The sequence below is a fragment of the Taudactylus pleione genome, unplaced genomic scaffold (assembly GCF_031769625.1).
Source record: "Taudactylus pleione unplaced genomic scaffold, aTauple2 ptg000018l, whole genome shotgun sequence".
Classification (NCBI taxonomy): Eukaryota; Metazoa; Chordata; class Amphibia; order Anura; family Myobatrachidae; genus Taudactylus; species Taudactylus pleione.
This window is the reverse complement of record NW_028284420.1, coordinates 11,413,394-11,434,301: the sequence shown is the minus strand read 5'-3', so window position 1 is coordinate 11,434,301 and position 20,908 is coordinate 11,413,394. Positions and strand designations below refer to the sequence as shown.

The window sequence follows — 20,908 nt, the reverse complement described above, 5'->3', positions numbered from 1 at the left end:
ACGTTGGTAGCTGAGAGGCTACGTGGAGCGGCTGGATAGCCGTGGGTAGACGTTGGTAGCTGAGCGGCTACGTGGAGCGGCTGGATAGCCGTGGGTAGATGTTGGTAGCTGAGCGGCTACTTGGAGCGGCTGGATAGCCGTGGGTAGACGTTGGTAGCTGAGCGGCTACGTGGAGCGGCTGGATAGCCGTGGGTAGACGTTGGTAGCTGAGCGGCTACGTGGAGTGGCTGGATAGCCGTGGGTAGACGTTGGTAGCTGAGAGGCTACGTGGAGCGGATGGATAGCCGTGGGTAGACGTTGGTAGCTGAGCGGCTACGTGGAGCGGCTGGATAGCCGTGGGTAGACGTTGGTAGCTGAGCGGCTACGTGGAGCGGCTGGAGCGCAGTGGGAAGGCTACTTAGCTAAACTAAGAAACTAGTTGCACTGGCAACTTGTGTGAGCACTGGGGATCCTTTTATAGTGGACACTGGGAGCTGACAGGCTGAGAGAGAAGGAGAAGGCTCCTCATTGGTGGAAGTGGGGTCACATGGGCAATCCAAGATGGCCGCGCCCATGGACCGGAGGACAGCGCTTCCTGGAGGTAGTCAGCGGGGACCAGCGGTGAGCAGGAGCCGGCGTGGGAGCAGCACAGCAGCGGGACCCTCCAGAGGACAACAGCGTACAGCGCGGGAGCCGGAAGACAGCGCGGGTCAGCGCCCGCACAGGTAAGCGACGGGGTCTGATTCTGGGGTCTCCAGGCCGGCGTGTGACAAGCATGGGCTGTCCAGCGGATGCCCATGCTGCCACTCCGACACCCCGCCGGCGCCGAGACACTGGCACTGTGCTAGGGATCGCGGCGGGTGTCTGGAGGTTTTGGCTAGCAAAAGCCCCCAGACACCCAGGACTGTGGCCGGACGTCACGGGGGACATTCAGGTAAGCACCGGGCGTCCGCGGCGGGGGCGTCCGCTGATAAAACAGTTCATTTACTTCCCAGGGTTGGGGCATCCCTGGGAAAAGGCTGCGTGTGGTACCAGGCACGGCGCCTGCGCTGTCACTAGACTACCAGGATAGGGGGCCACGTTGTGGCATTCCAGGGGTTAATAGCATGCCAGGGGAGTGGGCCTTCCTTGTATCGCACAGCCGGCCCCTCCCCCGCTGCACTGCGCGCCTTTACACAGCGGTTTGGCGGTTGCATGCAGCTCTCCTCCCTCAGGCACGCCCCCTGTGAGTCCTCCGGCGGCCATTTTAATGTGCATAAAACGCTAGTCTCTCAGGAGCTGCTAGGCCTGGGTCCCCCTACATACCTCTCCTCCAAGCAGGTCGGTGTATGTAGCAATATTCCTACTAGACACAAGGTCTAGTTAGTTGATAATAGTGCAGTATAGTGCAGGTTTTCCTGACATTGTATGTGTCTGTTGCTAGCGCTGTCTGACTGTAAAACTCTTTTTCTCTGTCAGCCATTTTAGCTATCCCTATACTTACTCTTTCACTAGCACTTGCGGTGACAGTGCTGCTGAGGGATCAAATTACTTCACAGTTCAATGGTGAAGGCGGAGCCTAAGTTGAGCTGAGGAGTTTGACACATACATTCATTATGTCTGGAAGTGATTCTGCTCAGGCTGATATCCCCCTTACACAGTCCTGCAACAGGTGCTTTGCTGGACAAAAGGAGGGAGAGATTATTGTGGGAAGATTGTGTACTGTGTGAACCAGAAATGCAGGATTACCTGCTGGGCCCAGCTCTTCTCAAGAGCCGCCCTGGGCTTGTTTTGCACAAGCACTAACTACCCTGATGGGTCGGCTTGCTGCACCTCCAGTGGCCCCACAATTGGGGTATGCTCCGCAGGGTGCTATGCCATCTACGTCACAGGGGATTCCCCGACAGTTGGTTGTGGCTCATGATATGCCCTTACATCCTACTCCCTACTAGACTGAACCTGTTTGGGTCAATACTCTCTCCAATACGGTGCAAAACCTGCCGGAGGTTTTACAGGGGGAGTCTTTCCAGCGCTCTGCTAGGAAGGAGGTACTGTCTTCCCAGTCCACATATTATCAAGATGATGTGTCGACTGATGATGATGGGGAAATTCAGGAATTATCTGATACAGAGCTCCCTCAAAAGGAGGCGGAGCCTAAGTCCAAAATTTATGTACACTGTCTCATTCGTGCAGTCCGTGTGGCTATAGATATTGGGGATGAGGATACCCCAGCAGCCAAATCCAAACATGCTTTCTTTAAGGAAGTGAAAAGTTCAGCAACGGCTTTTCCTCTGTCGGATCAACTAGTTGAACATCTGGAAGAAGCCTGGAAAACTCCAAGCAGGAGGTTTCAACGGCAGAAACGTTTGGAAGCCACTTATCCATTCGAGGAGAAGTATTTCTCTAAATGGGAAACTCCTCAGGTGGATTCTCATATTGCACGCCTAGTCAAAAGTGCGACACTTCCTATGCCATCCATGTCATCATTAAAGGATGTTACGGACAGAAAAAGTGGAGGTGTGCCTAAAGTCCATTTATTCCCTCTCAGGGGAGGGTTGCTAGGCCAGCTATGGCTATATGCTGCGTGGCCAGGGCCATGGAACGTTGGGCAAATGCCTTGGAAGCGTCCTTGCCTGTAGAGGCTACCAGTGAACAAATTGAATTGGTAGGTTACCTCAGAGACTCGGCTACATATGTGAATGAGGCTGCTTTGGATGTTAGTCTCCTAACATCTCGCATTTCATAGGCTTCGGTGTCAGCTAGACGCTCTCTTTGGTTGCGATCTTGGAGAGCGGATGCTGATTTCAAGAAAGGGTTAGAAGGTTTACCCTTTAATGGCCAGGTCTTATTTGGGCCAGATTTGGACAAAATCGTGGACACTTTGGCTGCTGCCAAGTCTGCCTGTTTATTTGCGGCCCCAATGCCATCAGGATCTGGAACTCAGTCCTTTCAGACTTTCTGTCCTCAGGGTAAGGCCAAGTTTCAGTCCTTTCCCAGACTGTCAGGAGCTAAGAAGGTCACAAAGCCCAAGAAGCAGGCTTGGAGTACCAGGCGTCCAGCTGCCAAGCCCAACGCTAAACCCTCAGCCTGACGGGGCGGACCTCTCCTTGGGGGACCCCAAGGTGGGAGGCCGACTTCTTCAGTTCGCCCAGTGTTGGTGGCATACCACAACAGACACTTGGGTAAGGGAAGTGTTCTCTCTAGGGTACGCCCTTTCCTTCCAATACAGACCTCATCAATTCTTCCCTACGGGACTTCAGGTGGACCAGGAAGAGGCATTGGAACTGCAGAAAGTTATACGATCTATGCTCCTACACTGAGTTATAGTTCCAGTACCTACTTCCCAGAGGGGAACGAGCTGTTATTCCACTCTGTTTTTGGTTCCAAAACCAAATGGTGCATACAGGCCTATCCTAAACCTCAAGTCCCTAAACAAGTTTCTCCGAGTACCTCGGTTCAAAATGGAAACCCTGCGGTCAGTTATGCTGGCTATGGAACCTGGGGATTTTATGGTGTGTCTGGACATTCAGGATGCCTACCTGCATGTCCCAATAGCTTCAGCTCACCAGAGGTACCTCAGGTTCGCAGTGTTGCAACAACACTTCCAGTTTCAGGCCCTGCCATTTGGATTGTCCACGGAACCCAGGTTCTAAGGGCCCTTCAGCAAGCAAGGCTCATACTTCACGGAAAACCCGTGCAAGTCCAGTCAGACAACGCCACCATAGTGGCCTACATAAACTGACAAGGAGGCACTCGAAGTCAGGCGGCACTAATGGAAGTGTCCCGCATCCTGACTTGGGCGGAGGAAAATGTTCCAGCCATATCGGCGGTGTTAATCCCAGGAGTCCTGACTGGGAAGCGGGGTATACAATTGGGAAACCGGCTGCCTTAATACCGACAGCCGGCTTCCCCACTGTCATATCCCGGCGAGGGTGAAATGCCGGGCATCTATATCTAGACGCCTGTCATTTCCCTGACGTCGGGAGACAGGCGCCCAACATCCTGATCGAAGGGATGCCGGGCGCCGCGAGCGGACAGCCGCGAGGGGGGGGTTAGGGTTAGGGCACCCGGGGGGGACTTAAGGTTAGGCACCCCCCCTGGAGGGTTAGGGTTAGCCTAGGTGGAGGGTTAGGGTTAGGCACCCCCCAGGGGGACTTAGGTTTAGGCAGCGGGGAAGGTGGGGGTTAGGGTTAGGCACTTAGAGGGGGATTAGGGTTAGGCACTTGGGGGGGAGGTTAGGGTTAGGCACCCCTAAGGAGGGTTAGGTTAGTTTATACTTACCTTAGCGACGATCGGGATTTCCAGCGCTGCCGGGCTTCCGCTGCCGGGAACTCTGCTTTTGTCGGCCAGGCGCTGCTGGGAATCTTTCATACCGATTCCGGAGCCGTCATGATGTACACCCAGGGGAATGATCACTTCACCAGGAAGTATTTCAGCTCCTAGTGGACAAGTTGGGACTTCCCAAAGTAGATCAAATGGCATCTCGGCACAACCACAAGTTACCAGGGTATGGCTCAAGAACAAGAGACGTGGGGGCTCTGCTGGTAGACGCTCTGTCGGTCAAATGGACCTTCCAGTTCGCGTACCTGTTTCCTCCATTCTGCCTTCTGCCTCGGGTGATTCGAAAGTTCAAGCAAGAAGGAGGTATGCTACTGCTGGTAGCTCCAGCGTGGCCCAGACGCCACTGGTACGCAGATCTTCGGAGTCTCTCCATAGACACTCCGATGCTGTTGCCTCAACGTCCGGACCTGTTGCTCCATGGTCCTTGCCTCTACCCGGACCTGAATCGTCTGTCTTTGACGGCGTGGCTCTTGAGACTGCCCTCTTGAGTTCCAGGGGTGTTTCCAGCTCGGTGGTGAACACCATGCTCAGAGCTTGCAAGCCTGCTTCTGCGAGAATTTATCACAGAGGGTGGCACACCTTCTTTGAATGGTGTTGCCCCAAATTTGGATTATCCAGGATTTTGGCATTCCTACAGGCGGACTTAGATCATGGTCTTCGCCTTGCTTCACTGAATGTGCAGGTTTCTACCCTGTCAGTACTGTTGCACCATAGGATTGCTACTCTTCCGGATGTACACACCTTTATGTAAGGTGTCCTTCGCATCCAACCTCCCTTTATCCCACCGGTGGCTCCTTGGGATTTGACTGTGGTCTTTAGGGCTCTACAAGGATCGCCATTTGAACCACTGGGCTCAGTGAAGTTAAAATGTCTCACAATTAAAACTGTGTTTCTTCTAGCCATTGCTTCGGCCAGAAGGGTGTCAGATTTTGGGGCTCTTTCATGTCGCCCTCCCTTTCTGATTTTTCATAGGGACAGGGCGGTTCTTCGTACTCGCACTGGTTTCCTACCTAAGGTGGTATCCAGCTACCCCATTAATGAGTAAATTGTAGTACCAGCTTTTACCTCCCCAGACCTTTTAGCTGGTGAGGCCTCTTTGGATGTGGTATGTGCTCTACAAACTTATGTGGACCGTACCAACTCATTTCAGAAGTCGGACTCGTTGTTTGTTCTTTTTGGTTTCCGAAAGAAAGGATGGCCTGCCACTAAGCAGACTCTGGCAGGCTGGATTCGCCTGGCAATTTCAGAGGCTTACCTTCATGAGGGCCTTCCTGTACCATCCTCTGTTAAGGCTCATTCTACTTGGTCTGGGGGTCCTTCGTGGGCAGCTCTTCGCGGCGCCTCTGCTGTTCAGCTGTGCAAGGCGGCCACGTGGTCTACTGTCCATACATTCTTAAGGTATTATGCATTTGATACCTTTTGCCTCTCAGGATGCTTCCTTCGGGCGGTGGATTCTCCTTTCTGCACAGGAGCATCCCCACCCTTAAGGAGACTGCTTTGAGACATCCCCAAGGTCTCCTGTGGAGCCCTATGGACCTTGCAGTAGAAAATAAGAGATATGGTAAGACCTTACTTTTGTTATCTCTATTTCTATGAAGTCCATAGGGATCCACAGGATTCCCACCCTGTCGCACCTGTGCTGCAGATGGGCTGTGTTCTGGTCACCAGTTTTTCCGTCTCCTTCTGAATGTGAGAATGCGAAACTTGTGTGTTCCAGAATTTCTTCCTTCTCTCTTCTCCTCCTCTGGCCATTGGCTTGTTACGAAACTGACCTGACCTGCCTTGGCCTGGGGCTGGGGTATAGGAGAGGAGCCCGGTGCATCCTGGGAGCACAAATTTAACTATTGAGGTGCTCGACGACTGACGTCATCAACCTATACCCCAACGTCTCCTGTGGATCCCTATGGACTAGAAATAGAGATAACAAAGGTAAGGTCTTACCATATATCTCTTATTTTCCCAATGGACTTTGAGAAAAGTAGTTAACATACAAAAATCCTGTTATCATCTCCCCATGGGGACCACAAATAAATCGGAACCACCACCCAAAAATGATAGAGTACTTTTCTACCCATAAAACTTCAATACCTAGCAGTCCTAGGTTTATTAATTTTTGTTCTGCATGAAAATCAATGGGAGTCATTCCTCTGCTCTTTGTACTGGACAGCAAAAAAGGAAAATTAGTTGGTCAGCAAACTCAGAAAAAAACAGTTGGCAATCTGCCCATATGGTGTTTCTTTGTGGGGGCCTGTCTTTTACACTATCATTGGTTTAACTCCACCTCAGATATTTGGGTGAGAGAAATAGCTAATCTCCTGAAGTCCCTTCCCAGATGTTTTCTCCCCACCAGCCAATTGGAGCGAAGCCAAGGTGACTGGCTCTGTGAGAATCTAATCAATTAATAATCATTTCAGAAGAGAAGGAACAAAGTTGGGAATGTATTTATAACTTCTCTTGGTCCTAAAATCAGATTGATTCTTTCTGCCCATTTTGTAACAAGAATTCCAAAATACTCAATTTGAAATGGGCAAGTTCAAGATGAAGTCAGAAGTCATAAACAATGTGTAGCAAAACAAGTTAATAGTTTTCCTGGATATCAAGAACTCATACATTGCTTTAGACTCATGTGCAAAAGCCTGCCCTGAGTTTTGGAGTCTCATGTGAACTATCAACTACAATAATCAAACCTAATACCTATCCAGATACTAATTTTTCTAGACAACAAACTGTGGATTCCTGCTTTCCATAAGACAAAATTCTCATATAGGAACGAATAAAGGGGGTCATTCAGACCCGCTCGCGAGCAGCAGTACGCTCGCAAGCGGGTCGATGTTCCCCACTGCGCATGCGCACGACGGAGGGAGCTCCGTCGTGCGCATGCGCGAGACCCGTGCAGCGACGGGCTTTCCATCGCTCCGGGTCTCGCACCAAAGGGGGCGTGCTGTCGATGTTGACAGCACGCCCCCTTTGGTGGGTGTGCCGGGGGCGTGGCTGCCAGACGGAGGCGTTCCCATGGGAACGCCTACCGTCTGAAGCCGGCCACACTGACATCACTAGTGATGTCAGTGGGAGTGATTTGGGCTCTGATAGAGCCAAAATCACTCCAGGGCTTGTGGCAGGGAGACCCTACCGCAGGGTCTCCGTCGCAAGTCCCATGGTCGCGATGGTCAAGACCATCGCGACCATCTTTTTGGCCGCTCGCATATGCTGTGGGTGGTCACCCACAGCTATACGAGCGGCCAGGAGGCCGCTCCATTTTCATGGAGGAGGGCCCTGATTCAGAGCGAGCGCTCTGGTCAGAGCGTCCGGCTCTGAATCAGGCCCTAAGTCTTTTGGCTATCTGAAGGATGTCTGTTTTGCACGAAGGTGTTAATGGAAATTTGCATAGTTTGAGGGATTTCTAGATCGATCGTAAAACGGAACAGGGGACTCACTTTTTATTTCACAAAGTCTTGGGGATTTAGTGGATTTGGTACTGTCTATTATGGTACTACCCAGGGAAGTGTGGAGTCTAATGTACCAGTGGTTTTCACCTGGGACCTCTGCAAGGAGGTTTGCGTTTCACCGTGCCCAGTTTGCAGGTTGCGGCCCTCCCTCAGTAAATAGGTCAACAGATCTGCTGATTAAAACTGATCCTCAGGAGCAGACTGTGGAATTGTTAAAACTTTAATTATGTATGTGGTTCCTAGAGTGCAATAAGAATTGTCAAGGCTGGTCACTACCAGGAATCACATATGTGGTGCCAAGGCTGCAGATGGAGACAACAGCCAAAACAGGCTGGGTCAATGTACAGGATTAACAATCTACAGTACTGTAGTGTATAATGCAGCAGACATAATAAAGTAGAGCTGGTGATTAGGATATGAATTGTAATACTCAAAGTTGTTTAAATAGGCTGGGCCATCTGAATCTGGCACCAGCTTGATGTTAGTGGTTGCAAGAGTACAAATAATCAGTGAAGCCATTCACCCAGTCCTATTGAGGAGAACCAAACACCGGCAAGATAGAAGGAAATCAAAGCTGGGTGAGTGATGTAGATCAAGGCAACGGCTTATCATAGGAGGAAAGCAGGGACCAAAACCATTTGGAATGTTACGAGCACCCTGGGCTCTATCTGTGTGACTCTTCACTGTTGTTATAAGGGCTTTGAACTCCATAAAGTGTTACACCCCAGCACCAGTATCCCTCATAGGATGCACTTATGTTACATTCTTTTCTGTAAATCCATTGTGGAATACTGTACTGGACCACCTTTTACGCTCTGGTTTTCATGTGGAAACAAACTAACAGCCCCCTACAGGCACGTATATAGAAGTGGGGAGGGAGGGTGTTGCAGACTTGACAGTATTTCTAAGTTCCAAAGTCCTAGATGAACTCTCTGTGCTCTTATATCTATGTACCCTAATGGATTTATAGAAAAGGATTTACCATACAGATGTGTCCTCCTACATCTAGCCTCCTTGCGCGTTAAACAGCCCTTCTAATCGCGCTATGCTGTTGTGTGACTCTCTAGCACGGAGCATCTTTTTGTGTGACTTTTTACCTTCAAATGTGTCTTATTCACACAGTGATGTGAATTGTTAATACAGGCAGCTTCTGCTGATTAAAATGATATGCAGCATGCCTATGTTCTCTGTGCATCAGCGGGTGTATTTGCATGCGAAACGCTACGTTACAGTGTTACAGCCGCTTAAACTTTAACGTAGCATTTCACATGCAGAAGGTAAAAAGTCGCACAGGGTCACCGAGGCACACGAAGCTCCCGTGTTATGTGTGGCATGACTTGTAGCGCATGGAGGATAGATGTATGTGTACACATCTGTAGGTACAAATATTCCAATGTCATTGAGTCTGAAAAAGTGTGTCATGACCGTAATATCACAAAATTATAGCACTTATAAGAGTGATATAGAAAAGTATAAAAAAATCTATATATATATATATATATATATATATATATATATATATATATATATAGATAGATAAAGACTAACTCTGCTTCTCACCTCTATGGGGGAAATTCATCATTTGTATTGCGCGCTGGCGGCCTCTAGATGGTGCCCGGTGGAGCAATTCAATTGTCTGTCTCATATCGCAATGCGACTCTGTATGGACACAGTTGGGATGTGTGGTGCAACTTAGACGTCGGCAGTGTGTCCACCTCTGAATCAATCAGGCCCATAATGTCTTAAAAATAGAAGGAAAAACTGTCCAATAGGATAGTATTCAGTAAGATGAGATGTATCTTTATTAGTTTAAGGTTTTTATAATGATCCTTCTGGTTTTATTTTTGCTTATTAAGCCGCTGCTAATTTGCAGTGTTTTAGAATGCACACTTCTAAATGTTATATTTGCATTAGAAAAATATTGTATTCACTATGTCAACTGTTTTAAATATCCTGAATATCTACATGTAGTGTTAGTATATATGTCTTTTTTTAAAGTTGTATAGTGTACCTCTGTGACCACTGCTAATTTAGTTACTAATTGTTTCCTATATTAACCTAAACTTTTCTTTACCTGGTAATGCAAGATTGTGTTGATCACTATCTTATTTAGCAGTGGAGGGTGTTATTGTAAAATAAAACTAGAGACAAATTATTTATATTGGTAACTTATTACTATTTCACAAACACATTTTTTTTTTATGTCTTTAAGGTCTTTTATGGGTAAAAGAATTTTAGATGCAGGAGGTAAGTTTGTATTGGTTTTTGCTTGAGTGCCTGCTTTGGGCCATTAGCTTGAGTGTAATATGTGTCTGCTATATGCCAAATATGAGTTACATTAACCATTTTGCAGAGATATGTATAAAAAAAAAGCCCCAACTAGGTTCAGATCAAGGCTAGTAAGAAGGCAGTAGTGTTTGTGAAGTCCAACCTAGTTTAGAGATATACCTGTTACCTTGTATTCATTTTGGGAATCATTTTTTGTGTACCCTCTGGGTACACACTATACGATGTATCGCAAGATATATTGCTCCAATGCACACAGTATGTACGTTTGATCTGCCATTCACAACGAATGTTCATCACACAGCAGATCATACAATATGTATGGCGCGTGCAGTATGGACCTCATTCAGAGTCTCTCGCAAGATGCGATCGCTCGCTTGCAAAAAGGGGCCGGGTATGCAAATCAAGCGATCGCTCTTTGCGCTGTAAGGACGCCCTCTATGTCTTAGTGAGCGACGGCAGTTAGCGTACGCTGGACTATAAAACCTCCCACCTGTCACTCGCAGCACACGTCATCTCCGGAAAGTGTCTGATTAATCGTGAACATCGAGGGCCATCGGAGCTGCTCGCAGCGCTTAGGGTTGACCTAACCTACCCCAAGCACTGCGAGCAGTTCAGGCTAAAAAACAACCAAGTCACGTGTGCAATGACGCTACTTTGCTAATTATGCACGCCCATTAAACGCCGTTCTGACGGTCAGACATGCCTGCTTTGCACATCCACACCCCCGTTCACAAGCACCTTCCCCTTTTACCACCCACAATCTGTCACTCAAAGCAGCGACCTGAAAGTGGCTTGCGAGCTAGCAAAATCAGATCGCAACGAATGACTTGCGCATGCGCACTGCGAATTATACGCATGCGCAGATGTGCGATTATCACTCCCAGAGAGCGAGCGTGCCCTAGCGAGAGACTTTGAATGAGGTCCTATATCTTTACATCTCATCGCACTGTCGCTGGGTCACACATCGTATAGTGTTTACCCAGCTGTAGGCTAGTGAGGCACAGCCATTTTGAATATTGATGTATCAAACTCAAAGTTCGCAATAATTTATAAGGACAGAAAAACTCAAAGTGGTGTTTTTGCAGAACTTGTCAGAGTGTCAGAAATTCACACTGCTATGTATAAGCAATTAGATCTTTGAAGACTACGAAGCTAAACATGCACAAAGTGCCCATTTATCACAGATATTAAGGGAGAATGAGCAATATGAGGAAATGGATGCTACTGTGCTTTGCAGATGCTGATGTGCATACAGGGGCACCAAGAGGGGGCGAACGGTACTAATTGCACGGTCTTGTTGGAGGGGCCCGGTCGGGGGCTTTGTCCCCTTTGCAACGCAACTGAGGGGAATAGATGCCCCTGTATGCGGCCATCGGCTCACCCTGTACTGTTTATTTTCTTTTAAAGGGGGCGTGGCACACCTCTCCCGGGATTTGGCCATGTCCCCCTCAGTACCCAGGCCGTGGTTGCTCTCTGTGCCCCTTGTGTGTATTAATCTCTTTCAATATTGATATACTGTATATTAAAGAATATTATTATTTTTTATTTTTTTTTACAGATTATGATTTACAAGTGGCAATTACAGAGGCTTTGTGCAGAATGACATCAGAGGCTCAACGAGGAGAGCTGGCTAGCCACTGGTTTCCTATGGAATTCATCACTGATGCATTCAAAAAAATTAAAGACTCAGATTTTGAAACCGTATGTCTAACTAATTATTTGCTATTGAGACAAACACATAAAAGAAAAATATTTCCATAATTTGTTTTTCTTTTTGTTTTGTTTTTTTTAACACTTATTCAGGATTGTAGAAAATTCCTTAACCTTGTGAATGGCATGCTGGGTGAAAAACGAAGGTAATTGAGTCACTTGAATTAAGGGTTGGTATCTTTCTTTTTAACATCCTCAAATCACTACACTAATATTACGATTTGAATTTTGTACTTAAACATTATATATCAGGTATATGAAAGTATATAGAAAAAAGAAGACTCTTGGTTGGGGGCACTCAAAATACTGTATCAATAGTAAAAACTAGTGATACTAAAACTTAACTTTTAATATTCCAGATTTTAAAACAATAGATAATCAACAATACATTACATACAACATAAAAATCTTCCACTAAACCACTCAGGCAAGTGGGACAAATGGTGCACGTGACACTAATAAATGATGTGAGAAAATAAGCTAATTAAGCTAAGTTCAGGCGAATTTTGTTCTTGTTAGAATGAATCAACAGGCTGTAATTAAATATTATTTTTGGATTCTCCTAATATTGCATATGACTAATCAGTTGCTCACACAAATGAGCATGCAAAAATCACCATAACAGACATTTAGCACAACAGTACACCAAAATGTCAAGCTCAGTGGCAAACGCAGGATTTCTAGAGGGGGGTTTCCAAATGCTTGATTTTAGAGTGAGTGTGGCCAGTCCATGAAGAGGGCATAATTATCACTTATCCAGCTTTAATATGCGTCATACAAAGTGTATTGTGTGTCATAATTCCAGCATATACAGGACCAGAGATCACAGTAAGCCATTAGATGCGGCAGTAGGGCCATCCTGCCTGAGCTGTATGTTTTTATTTTAGATGTGGGCACTATTCCAGGGCATGGGAGAAAGTCTGGGGGAGCAGCAGAAGAACCTAGCACTGCCCTTTACATATATGTAAATATTGGGCTCTATAGCAGTGCATCCCTAACAGTGTATGTTTTCCAAATCCCCTAATTGGTGCACAGGTGTATTTATTACTGGCTGATACATGTTAAAAGATCCACAGTTGGTGCTATTTATTTCATTTATGATACTGAGAAGAACATGCCAGCGCTAGTAAAATTTCATTATATTACTATTTCTATTGTGGTCATGGTGTGAGCTGGGGAGGGGGGTTTCCAGGCAGACGGAACCCCCCCCTGCGTTTGCCTATGAAGCTGGTGTATATGTTAAGTCAGTATGTCAAATAATAGCTAAAAGTTGTACCAAGATATGTTTGAAAATTTGCTGCATGAAATTTCAACAATTTGCATATACATGACATCTGTCAATTTATATTATTAGAGCTTATTATACAATTTCGAAAAATGATAATCGTTTAAGCACATACATGTAATGAAAAAAACAAAATTTTTTTGATTTTTATGCTGTAAGGGTTTCCGCAGCAGGTTCCTAAATGAATATCAATCTGATACTATCTATTTAGCAAAAATCATACTATTTTGGAATACACACGTCGTGTTTTTCAGGATGCTATACACAGAATGTTTACTGTATATAAATGACTGGCTGTAGATCAGCCTAGGACATAATATTTAGTATAATTATAACCGACATTTAGTCACTGTGTCACCTAGATCAGGGAATTAAATACATATAGTTATCATAAGGCAAACCATTGCACAGGGGCATATGAATTCCTGTAAGCAGTACCAAAAGGGGCCCAGACAAATGTCTCCCCCGTTTCTGCTTTCACTGTGTCATGTAAATACAGAGGACACGGGATGAGAAAACGGGGTTGGCAGCTGGTAGGAAGAAAGAGAAAGGGCACCTCTGCTGTCAGTGTGCACCAGTTGTTACTCCCCTGATATCAAAAGACATTGCAGGACAGGTACAAAAGGCAGACTGATGAAAGAGTGCAGAAAATACTCTCTATATGTGCAGTTGTCCCCTAGCAATCTCATACATAGAGGAATTTACATGTAAATTATTACTGTTTGAAGTATAAAACATACATAATAATATCTATAATTCTTGGTTAAGATTGCAAGTTTCTGAGCCACTATGTAGTCAATATTGGGTCATACAGGAGCAGAGGTGATTATAAAGCACCCTGATCCTGTCATCCGGAAAAGTAAATAAATAATAAGTAAAACACTTCCCCGCAGTTATAATGCAGAGTGGTATCTGATTAGTCAAGGGTAAATAAATAAATATATACTGGGGGGAATTTTTCTCCCAGCAACGTTCGTTAGTTATCCCTCCAGAGCAGGTGCACGGCATAGAGAAATGGACTCGTGCATCGTGATCGGGAGAGCAGCAAAAAATAGGAGATGGTCCCTCAATTGAGAAGACAGCAGAATCCGGCTGCCTGATCACAAAAAAGAGAGGGGAAGGTAAAAAGGTAAAATACTTCTTACTTCAAACAATGAGCGGCTCTGGCTGCGTGTTTATATCATTCAGGCAGTAAGCGGGATAACGCCCGGCCGGTCAAGTTGTTTAGGCGGTGAGTAATTTGTTTTCACGAACAAGCGGCTGTGACTGCATGCTGCTTTCCTCAGGTAGTCTGCGGGATGGTGCCCGGCCGGTCGGATCATTAGGCGGGGGGGTGATGACGTACGTTTCGCCTCGTTAGGTAAGGCTTGTTCACATTATATATCAGTGCAAGCAAAGTAAAATGGTGTAGAGGGCCCTGTTCATGAGATTTAACAATATACAGTTTGATTAGTATTAGGAGACTTCTAATGTCGAGAAACTGGAGCATAGTGCAATGATGTGTAGACATGCGTTTGTGGAGGTAATGGCAGGTGGTCAACAACAGTCTTTGTGGCAAACTTAGTGAGCAATTAGTAGAGAACTTTGAGATCAGATTGCACATGTACTGTAGCGGTCAATTCCATTCCCCACGAATGGTTCTCAGGAGTGATTTATCTTTGTTCGTTTTCCTCGCTTCACATAGATGAGCGTAGAGTGATTAACATAGTAAGCATTAATGTGCACAGTTGTACATCACAGTGACACAGAATTTGCCCACGTAAACTTGTTCAAAGTTTTGTATGACATTTTGCGTTAAGGCTGGTACTTGTGATGTCATTAATCTGATAGCAGTATTTATAATGGTGTGAAATGGGGGACAGTGTGGAGAGGAAGGCCAATAAACCAAAAGTTACTGTAATCTATACATAATTATTTAATTTGAAAGAAATACAGAATTTAGAATTGCATAATTACTGAGGTCATTGTTTGAATCTAACATAGGAAATATAAGCCAACGCTGATGTTTTGCCCCAGAACATGAGTATGGGATTTAGGGGTTGTGATTATTATTCACAGGCATGAAAACTCTATTAACCTTAGAAGATTAGGACTTAGTGATTGGGGAAATATTATATTATTTTCAGCTAATGGTGGACTATCCAAGCCAAAATTGGAGATAGAAATGCTGTGATACAAGCTAATGAAGTTGTGTGTTGGATAACAAATGAAAACAAAATTTCTTCTTCAGGGTCCATAGGCTCCACAGGGAGACCTTGGGGTGTAGGTGATGGATCTGGAATCCAGGCACCACGCAGTTAAAAGCTTTCAGCTCCCAGGATGCACTGATCCACTCTCCCTATACCCCGCCGTTGAGCCATAGACACCTCAGTTTCGTTGGTGCCCGGCCGGAGTCTGTCACCATTATGCGGGAGGCAGCCCTTAAGCTTTTTATTTTTATGATTTCTTTATTTTACAAGTTGCTGTTTAGAGCGCGCAGCAGCAGACTGCCCGGGGGACGTCTGCGCTGCCGCTCTGGCATTCCGGGGTCAGTGCTAGCCTAGGCCTCGTAGGAGGACCCAGACTGCAGCCGGATGCTAAGGAGACAGGTAAGGCGGGTTACCGCTCGCGTTGACCCACGGTAGCAGTCGTGCCTCCGGTCTCCGGGGACAGACCGGAGGTGCTGAGGGTGGACACAGGCTCTAGCCACCGCGCTCCACTAGACCACCAGGGACAATTGATGCGGGAACCAGCATCCTGGGGGGTTAAAAATCAGCAGGGGGAGACAGCTTCCCCATTAAAGCGGCTCCTCCCCTCAGCTCAGGGTGCCTTTCCACTGAGGTCTGGCTTCTATGAACTGTTCTCTTCTGGCCACGCCCCCTCTGAGGTCTCCGGTGGCCATTTTCTTCATGGTGCAGTTGCAGCTCTCTCAGGACAGCGTGTGGTCTGGTCCCCCTACATACCTGTCCCTGGGGTAAGCATATGTAGCACTATAGCCTACCAGTCACTGAGTCTGTGTAGTTGAGTGTAGTGCCAATGTAGTGTGATTTCTGCATTGTATGTGACTTATGCTAGCGCTGCCTTTCTGTGTCTCTTTTTCCTAACTGTCAGTATATAGCTATACCTTTTCTTTAAATTTGCCCTAAACAGGTGTAGTTAGGGTGGTTCCTATGCCTCACATATATAGAAAGGCACTATGCCATATTTCGGTAGTGGGCTCCTGCAGCTTACCCAAGCATCAGACAGGGCCAGTGTATTGCTCTCCTACTAGTATCCTATATACTCGTTGCATTGTAGTCAGTGCCATATTGTGTGTCATATTACTTTGCAGATATGTCTGATAATGGTAACGAGCACGCTTCTGCACCCATTTTACTATCTTGGACATTATGGGCTGCAGGTTGAACTGAGGAGGATTTGGTTCGGGATGGGTTATGTGTGCAGTGTTATAATCCTCCATGCACCTCAAACCTCCTGTTAATATTAAAATGAACCTTTATATACCCCTGCCTGTATCTTCTAATATCCTGCCTATACCTTCTAAGGATGACGCTAATTTGCGTACGCGGTCATACAGTAAATAAAGACTTAGACCTGGAATCTGTGGTTCCAAAGCACAATTATTATTCAAGTAAAAGTACAGTCAGTTACACACTATTGATCCAGACACAATTAGACGCAAAGGATTTATACAGACCCAAGTACAGTATACATACGCAGCGCTTCCGGACCCGGTGATAGGCATCAGCAAGAAACCCCGTCGTCATTCAGCATTCAGCAAGAAGACTAAAATCCCAGCATTTGAGCACACATATTTATACCCCCCCAGAATAGACCGGACAATAGAGAAGTTTGTTGCTGATGTCATTGTCTGTGAGCAGTCCCCCACACCTGTCCCAGGCTTCAAAAGAAAAACTCTTTATTCTTCCAGTCTCTTGTGTGAAATGCAAATAACCCAGCTACAAGAGACAGACCTAAGATGACACTCTAATCTTTGAAATCATGTCATTGCAGGAAGCTTGCTAATGTAAGGTGTGTATTCAAGCCAGACCACCTGTAGTGAGGGCAAACACTATCCAGGAAGCTTATCTACACAAGCCAGTTGTCACCTGGCCACTTGCTCTAATGCAATTTTGGCATACTGTAAAGTCATTTCTGAAATATATATCCTTTATAATACGTAAAGTAATGAAATGGGCTTTTGGTGAATCGCCTTAACCTATGGCGATGGTCACAGATTAATTCGCATGATGCTAATAGTATTATCGCCACATGTACTAAAGTGTGAGTTTATCTAAAATGGCGCTTAGGCGGCCATTTAGCAAAATGGCGTCTTGCGGCCAGTCGCAAGATGGTGTCGCTGCGATTCAATTTTAAACTGATCTTGTCTCAGCCAATAATCCAGTTTTGACAGTCCACCCTTTGATAGCGAACAACATGCTATCACAATCTGCCAATAATACATTCTATGCATGTCTACATATAATACATTAAATGATGATATTTCCTAGCTCAGGGTTGTAATGCAGTTCTGTATTTACCTCGGTATTCATACTGGCCACTATCATAATGTCATTCTTTTGTTTTACTCTATTTTTACATTTTCCACACTTCAGCACAATAGGAACACACCGGACGCATATGCCAATTATTATGATGACAATTTAGTATAAGGATCAAGAATTTGCCTATGCTGGCGATCACTTCCTGGACCCATTCCCCTAGACTTGAGAACCATTTCACTGGGTTCAGCCATGAAACCCATCCTCCTATCTTTTCCCCTACTTCAGCCACTGAAGCATTGTGGTTCTTACGAAACTCCCATTTTAGCTGCAAAATTTCATCCATCCTCCGATCTATCACCTCCTTAGGGTCGCTGGTATCATTGGTGACATAGGTGCAACATTTTACTCCAAATTGGGTGGCTAACGTTACACAATACCCTCCAGTAACAGCAGTTAAATAATCCAACACTAGCCTGTGTTGCACCAGTTCTTTCTTGTACGCTTGCAATTCTCTCCCTGTGTACCTGAATGTGTCATCGTACTTCTCGGTGATATTATCTATCAATTTAGCAAGTTCCTGAATATATCTAAAATTTAATGTACCCAGAGCAATTCTGGTGGGATCCAGTGTGACTAAAACTTGGAAGCCAGTTGTCTCACTAATTAACTGAGCGGTTTTATGCACATCACCAGGTATCATATTTCTTTTGCCTCTATGTTCATATTGTGTGTGAAGATATGGTGATGGTGTGTTTTTATGTTTACCAAGCATTGCTACATGTGTGAGGGTCATAACTTCTGGAAGTATTCTTCCCAAATAACATAACAATTACGATACTAAAATTGGTCAGACACTCCCCTGATTGGCATTGCACTCCTCCTGACTCCACTCCATCAGCACTGCCATCAGCTCCCATTTCCTCAATCAGTCCTCCATCACAGACACTGAGTATCCCCAAACAGATCATCACGACAAAACTCTGGTAAGAAAAATAACTAGGATGACCACAGCAGACCACTCCATTGCTGGAAGCACTGATCTACACATTTCTTTAGCTCAGATTTCTCACCATCACCTTTTTAATCCTTCCGGCACAAGCTCGCAATCGACAGGTCCACGTTATCGGCCTTGTCTCTGCCTTGTATCTCCACCGGTTGGTTAACCTCCATATAGTGAGTGGAATGGACCCACGTATCTTCCCCTGCCACCCTTTGAGGATGTTGTATCGTCAGATACGGACCTTTCCACTGATCAGTCTAACAACCTGAGCTAAAAAAAAATTTGGATCATAACAAATTCTTCCAGGTTTGATATCATGACAGGTTGCATTAGACATGTTAGTTAATAACACTTTAAATTTCGGTTATTCTCATTCATCTTCGTGAGACCCTGTACAGTAACCTCATTATCATATTTTCACATAAGGCTGCCTGTTTGAACAGTATCTCAAAGGGAGGCAAATAAAGGAAAAGACAGTCTGGAATAATCTTAGTGTTGTTACCCATCATTTTACACATGTTCTTGGAAACATCACCTGTAAAATAAGTCCCCCTATCATTTTTAATAATTCTAGGGATATAGTATCTGCATACAGGTTCCTGCAATTAAATCTTGTTATTAATAGCTACTGCTCTAAATAATGTCTGTGCCACTGGGTTGGATAGTATTCCAAGTAGTCAACCTCAGCCTGGCATGGCTGCCGTTTATCCTTAGCAACCTTGTGTCCTATGAGTGGGAGATAAAGCACAACAGTTTAATATCATTTAAACATGACCTAAAATACAACAATAAATCATCAACATTTTACATTAGAACAGATACACTGGCAGGTTGAAAAGATTGTAAACAGTCATATAAGGCTTGGGAGAAGATACTGGGGTTACCTATGAACCCATGGGAAACTCGTGTTCCTGTATGGTGTTCTTCACTTTGCAGTTCTTACTTACGTGTCCCACTTGGTGACAGTTAAAACATAATTTTGTACGGGGTGGATGAAAAGATTGTTGTGGGATTTGAGCAAGAGGGAAAGGTGGTGGGTATGGGTAAGGATAGGGAGGGTAAGGATATTGTGGGGGATATGAGTATGGGACCTGTGGTTGTGTATGATATGTGGGGTAAGGATGTGTTTGCTGTGGTGTGGGATTGGTGAGGACGTGTAATTGTTCAGGTGCAGGTGTGTGTGTGGGTGCAGGTGTGTCGGTTGGCTGTGATGTTATTGTCATTCCTTCCAGAGCTTGAATACTGACAGCCAGTAGTTTTTCGCTCTGGGTCTCTCTCTTCTTTGTGATATTTTTATCATGTTCTATGGCAGACTCTATGAGGTTATCTATTGTAAGTCCCCTCCAGCCAGGCTGTGAGGTCTGAGCCCGAGTCTTTAAGTCGTCTCTCAGACCGTCCATGAGTACTGTGACTATCATTCCCCTGTGGTGAGTGCTATCTTTAATATCTTCTATCCCAGTGTACTGGGTGATAGCCTGCAGAGCCCGATCGCAATAATCCTCTGCAGATTCACTCTCCTTTTGCTTAATTGTGAAAATTTTGTTCCAGTTAACTACTACTGGAAAATATATACCCAATTGAGTTACAATGCGGGAAATGTTACCTTGGTTTACTTGGTCTGTTAAGGGAACGTCACCATCCAATACACAATCCGTGATAAATTTTGTCACGTCGGTATTGCGTGGCAGACAGGCCCTTAACACCACACGCCAATCTTTATTAGTTGGCTCATGAGAACTACCCAAATTTCTCAAAAATCTTTGACATTTGGCTAGTTCCTTTTTGGGATCGGGGAAATCATTTATGATGGAATTTAGTTCTGCTCTTGTCCAGGGACAATGCATTACTACTTCCTTCGTGGGCACTACACCGTTCGCATCTGCATTTCCATTTGGAAAAGTTATCGTCCGAATGGGATGCAGACCGGTAGCGTTGCTACCTCTGACCTGGTTACCTGGCTGGGGGTTTAATCTGCTGCTGCTACGTATGGTATTAACAACTTCATCTACGGGTGCAGAGTGTGTTAACACTTCCCTTGCTGTTACCAATGGAGATGGCGGCACCACCCGTGATTGTGGTGATGCAGCATCTATCATTTGCACAGCATGGGAAATGGCAGACATTACAATAGGCTCATCATCCATATCATAAACATCTTTATGGTTACTTAAGAGAGGGTACAAATTGTTTGTTACATTTTTATGGGTATTTATGGTAACTGTACTCGCACCTCCATCCACATAAGGTGGGGGAGGTGAGCGTGAACTGCTGACAATACTCTCCACAACGCTATCTTGCCGCACGTGCGAGCCAATTTGCGGCTCGCCCGTATTGCAATTTAGCGTCGCGGATGTATTTTCTGGAAATGCGCTCGCGACGCTAGTTTGCGTCACTT

At 45.5% G+C, this 20,908-nt stretch overlaps 1 protein-coding gene across 1 annotated transcript in view; it reads left to right on the top strand.

Moving 5' to 3' along the window:
• SYCP2 (synaptonemal complex protein 2) overlaps window positions 1–20,908 on the top strand; it is a 457,471-nt gene that overhangs the window by 71,131 nt on the left and 365,432 nt on the right. The window contains exons 9-11 of the mRNA XM_088482789.1: window positions 9,958–9,992; window positions 11,593–11,735; window positions 11,838–11,890. Of these exons, the coding sequence (XP_088338915.1) occupies window positions 9,958–9,992; window positions 11,593–11,735; window positions 11,838–11,890 (231 nt within the window). The remainder of the gene's footprint in view (window positions 1–9,957; window positions 9,993–11,592; window positions 11,736–11,837; window positions 11,891–20,908) is intronic.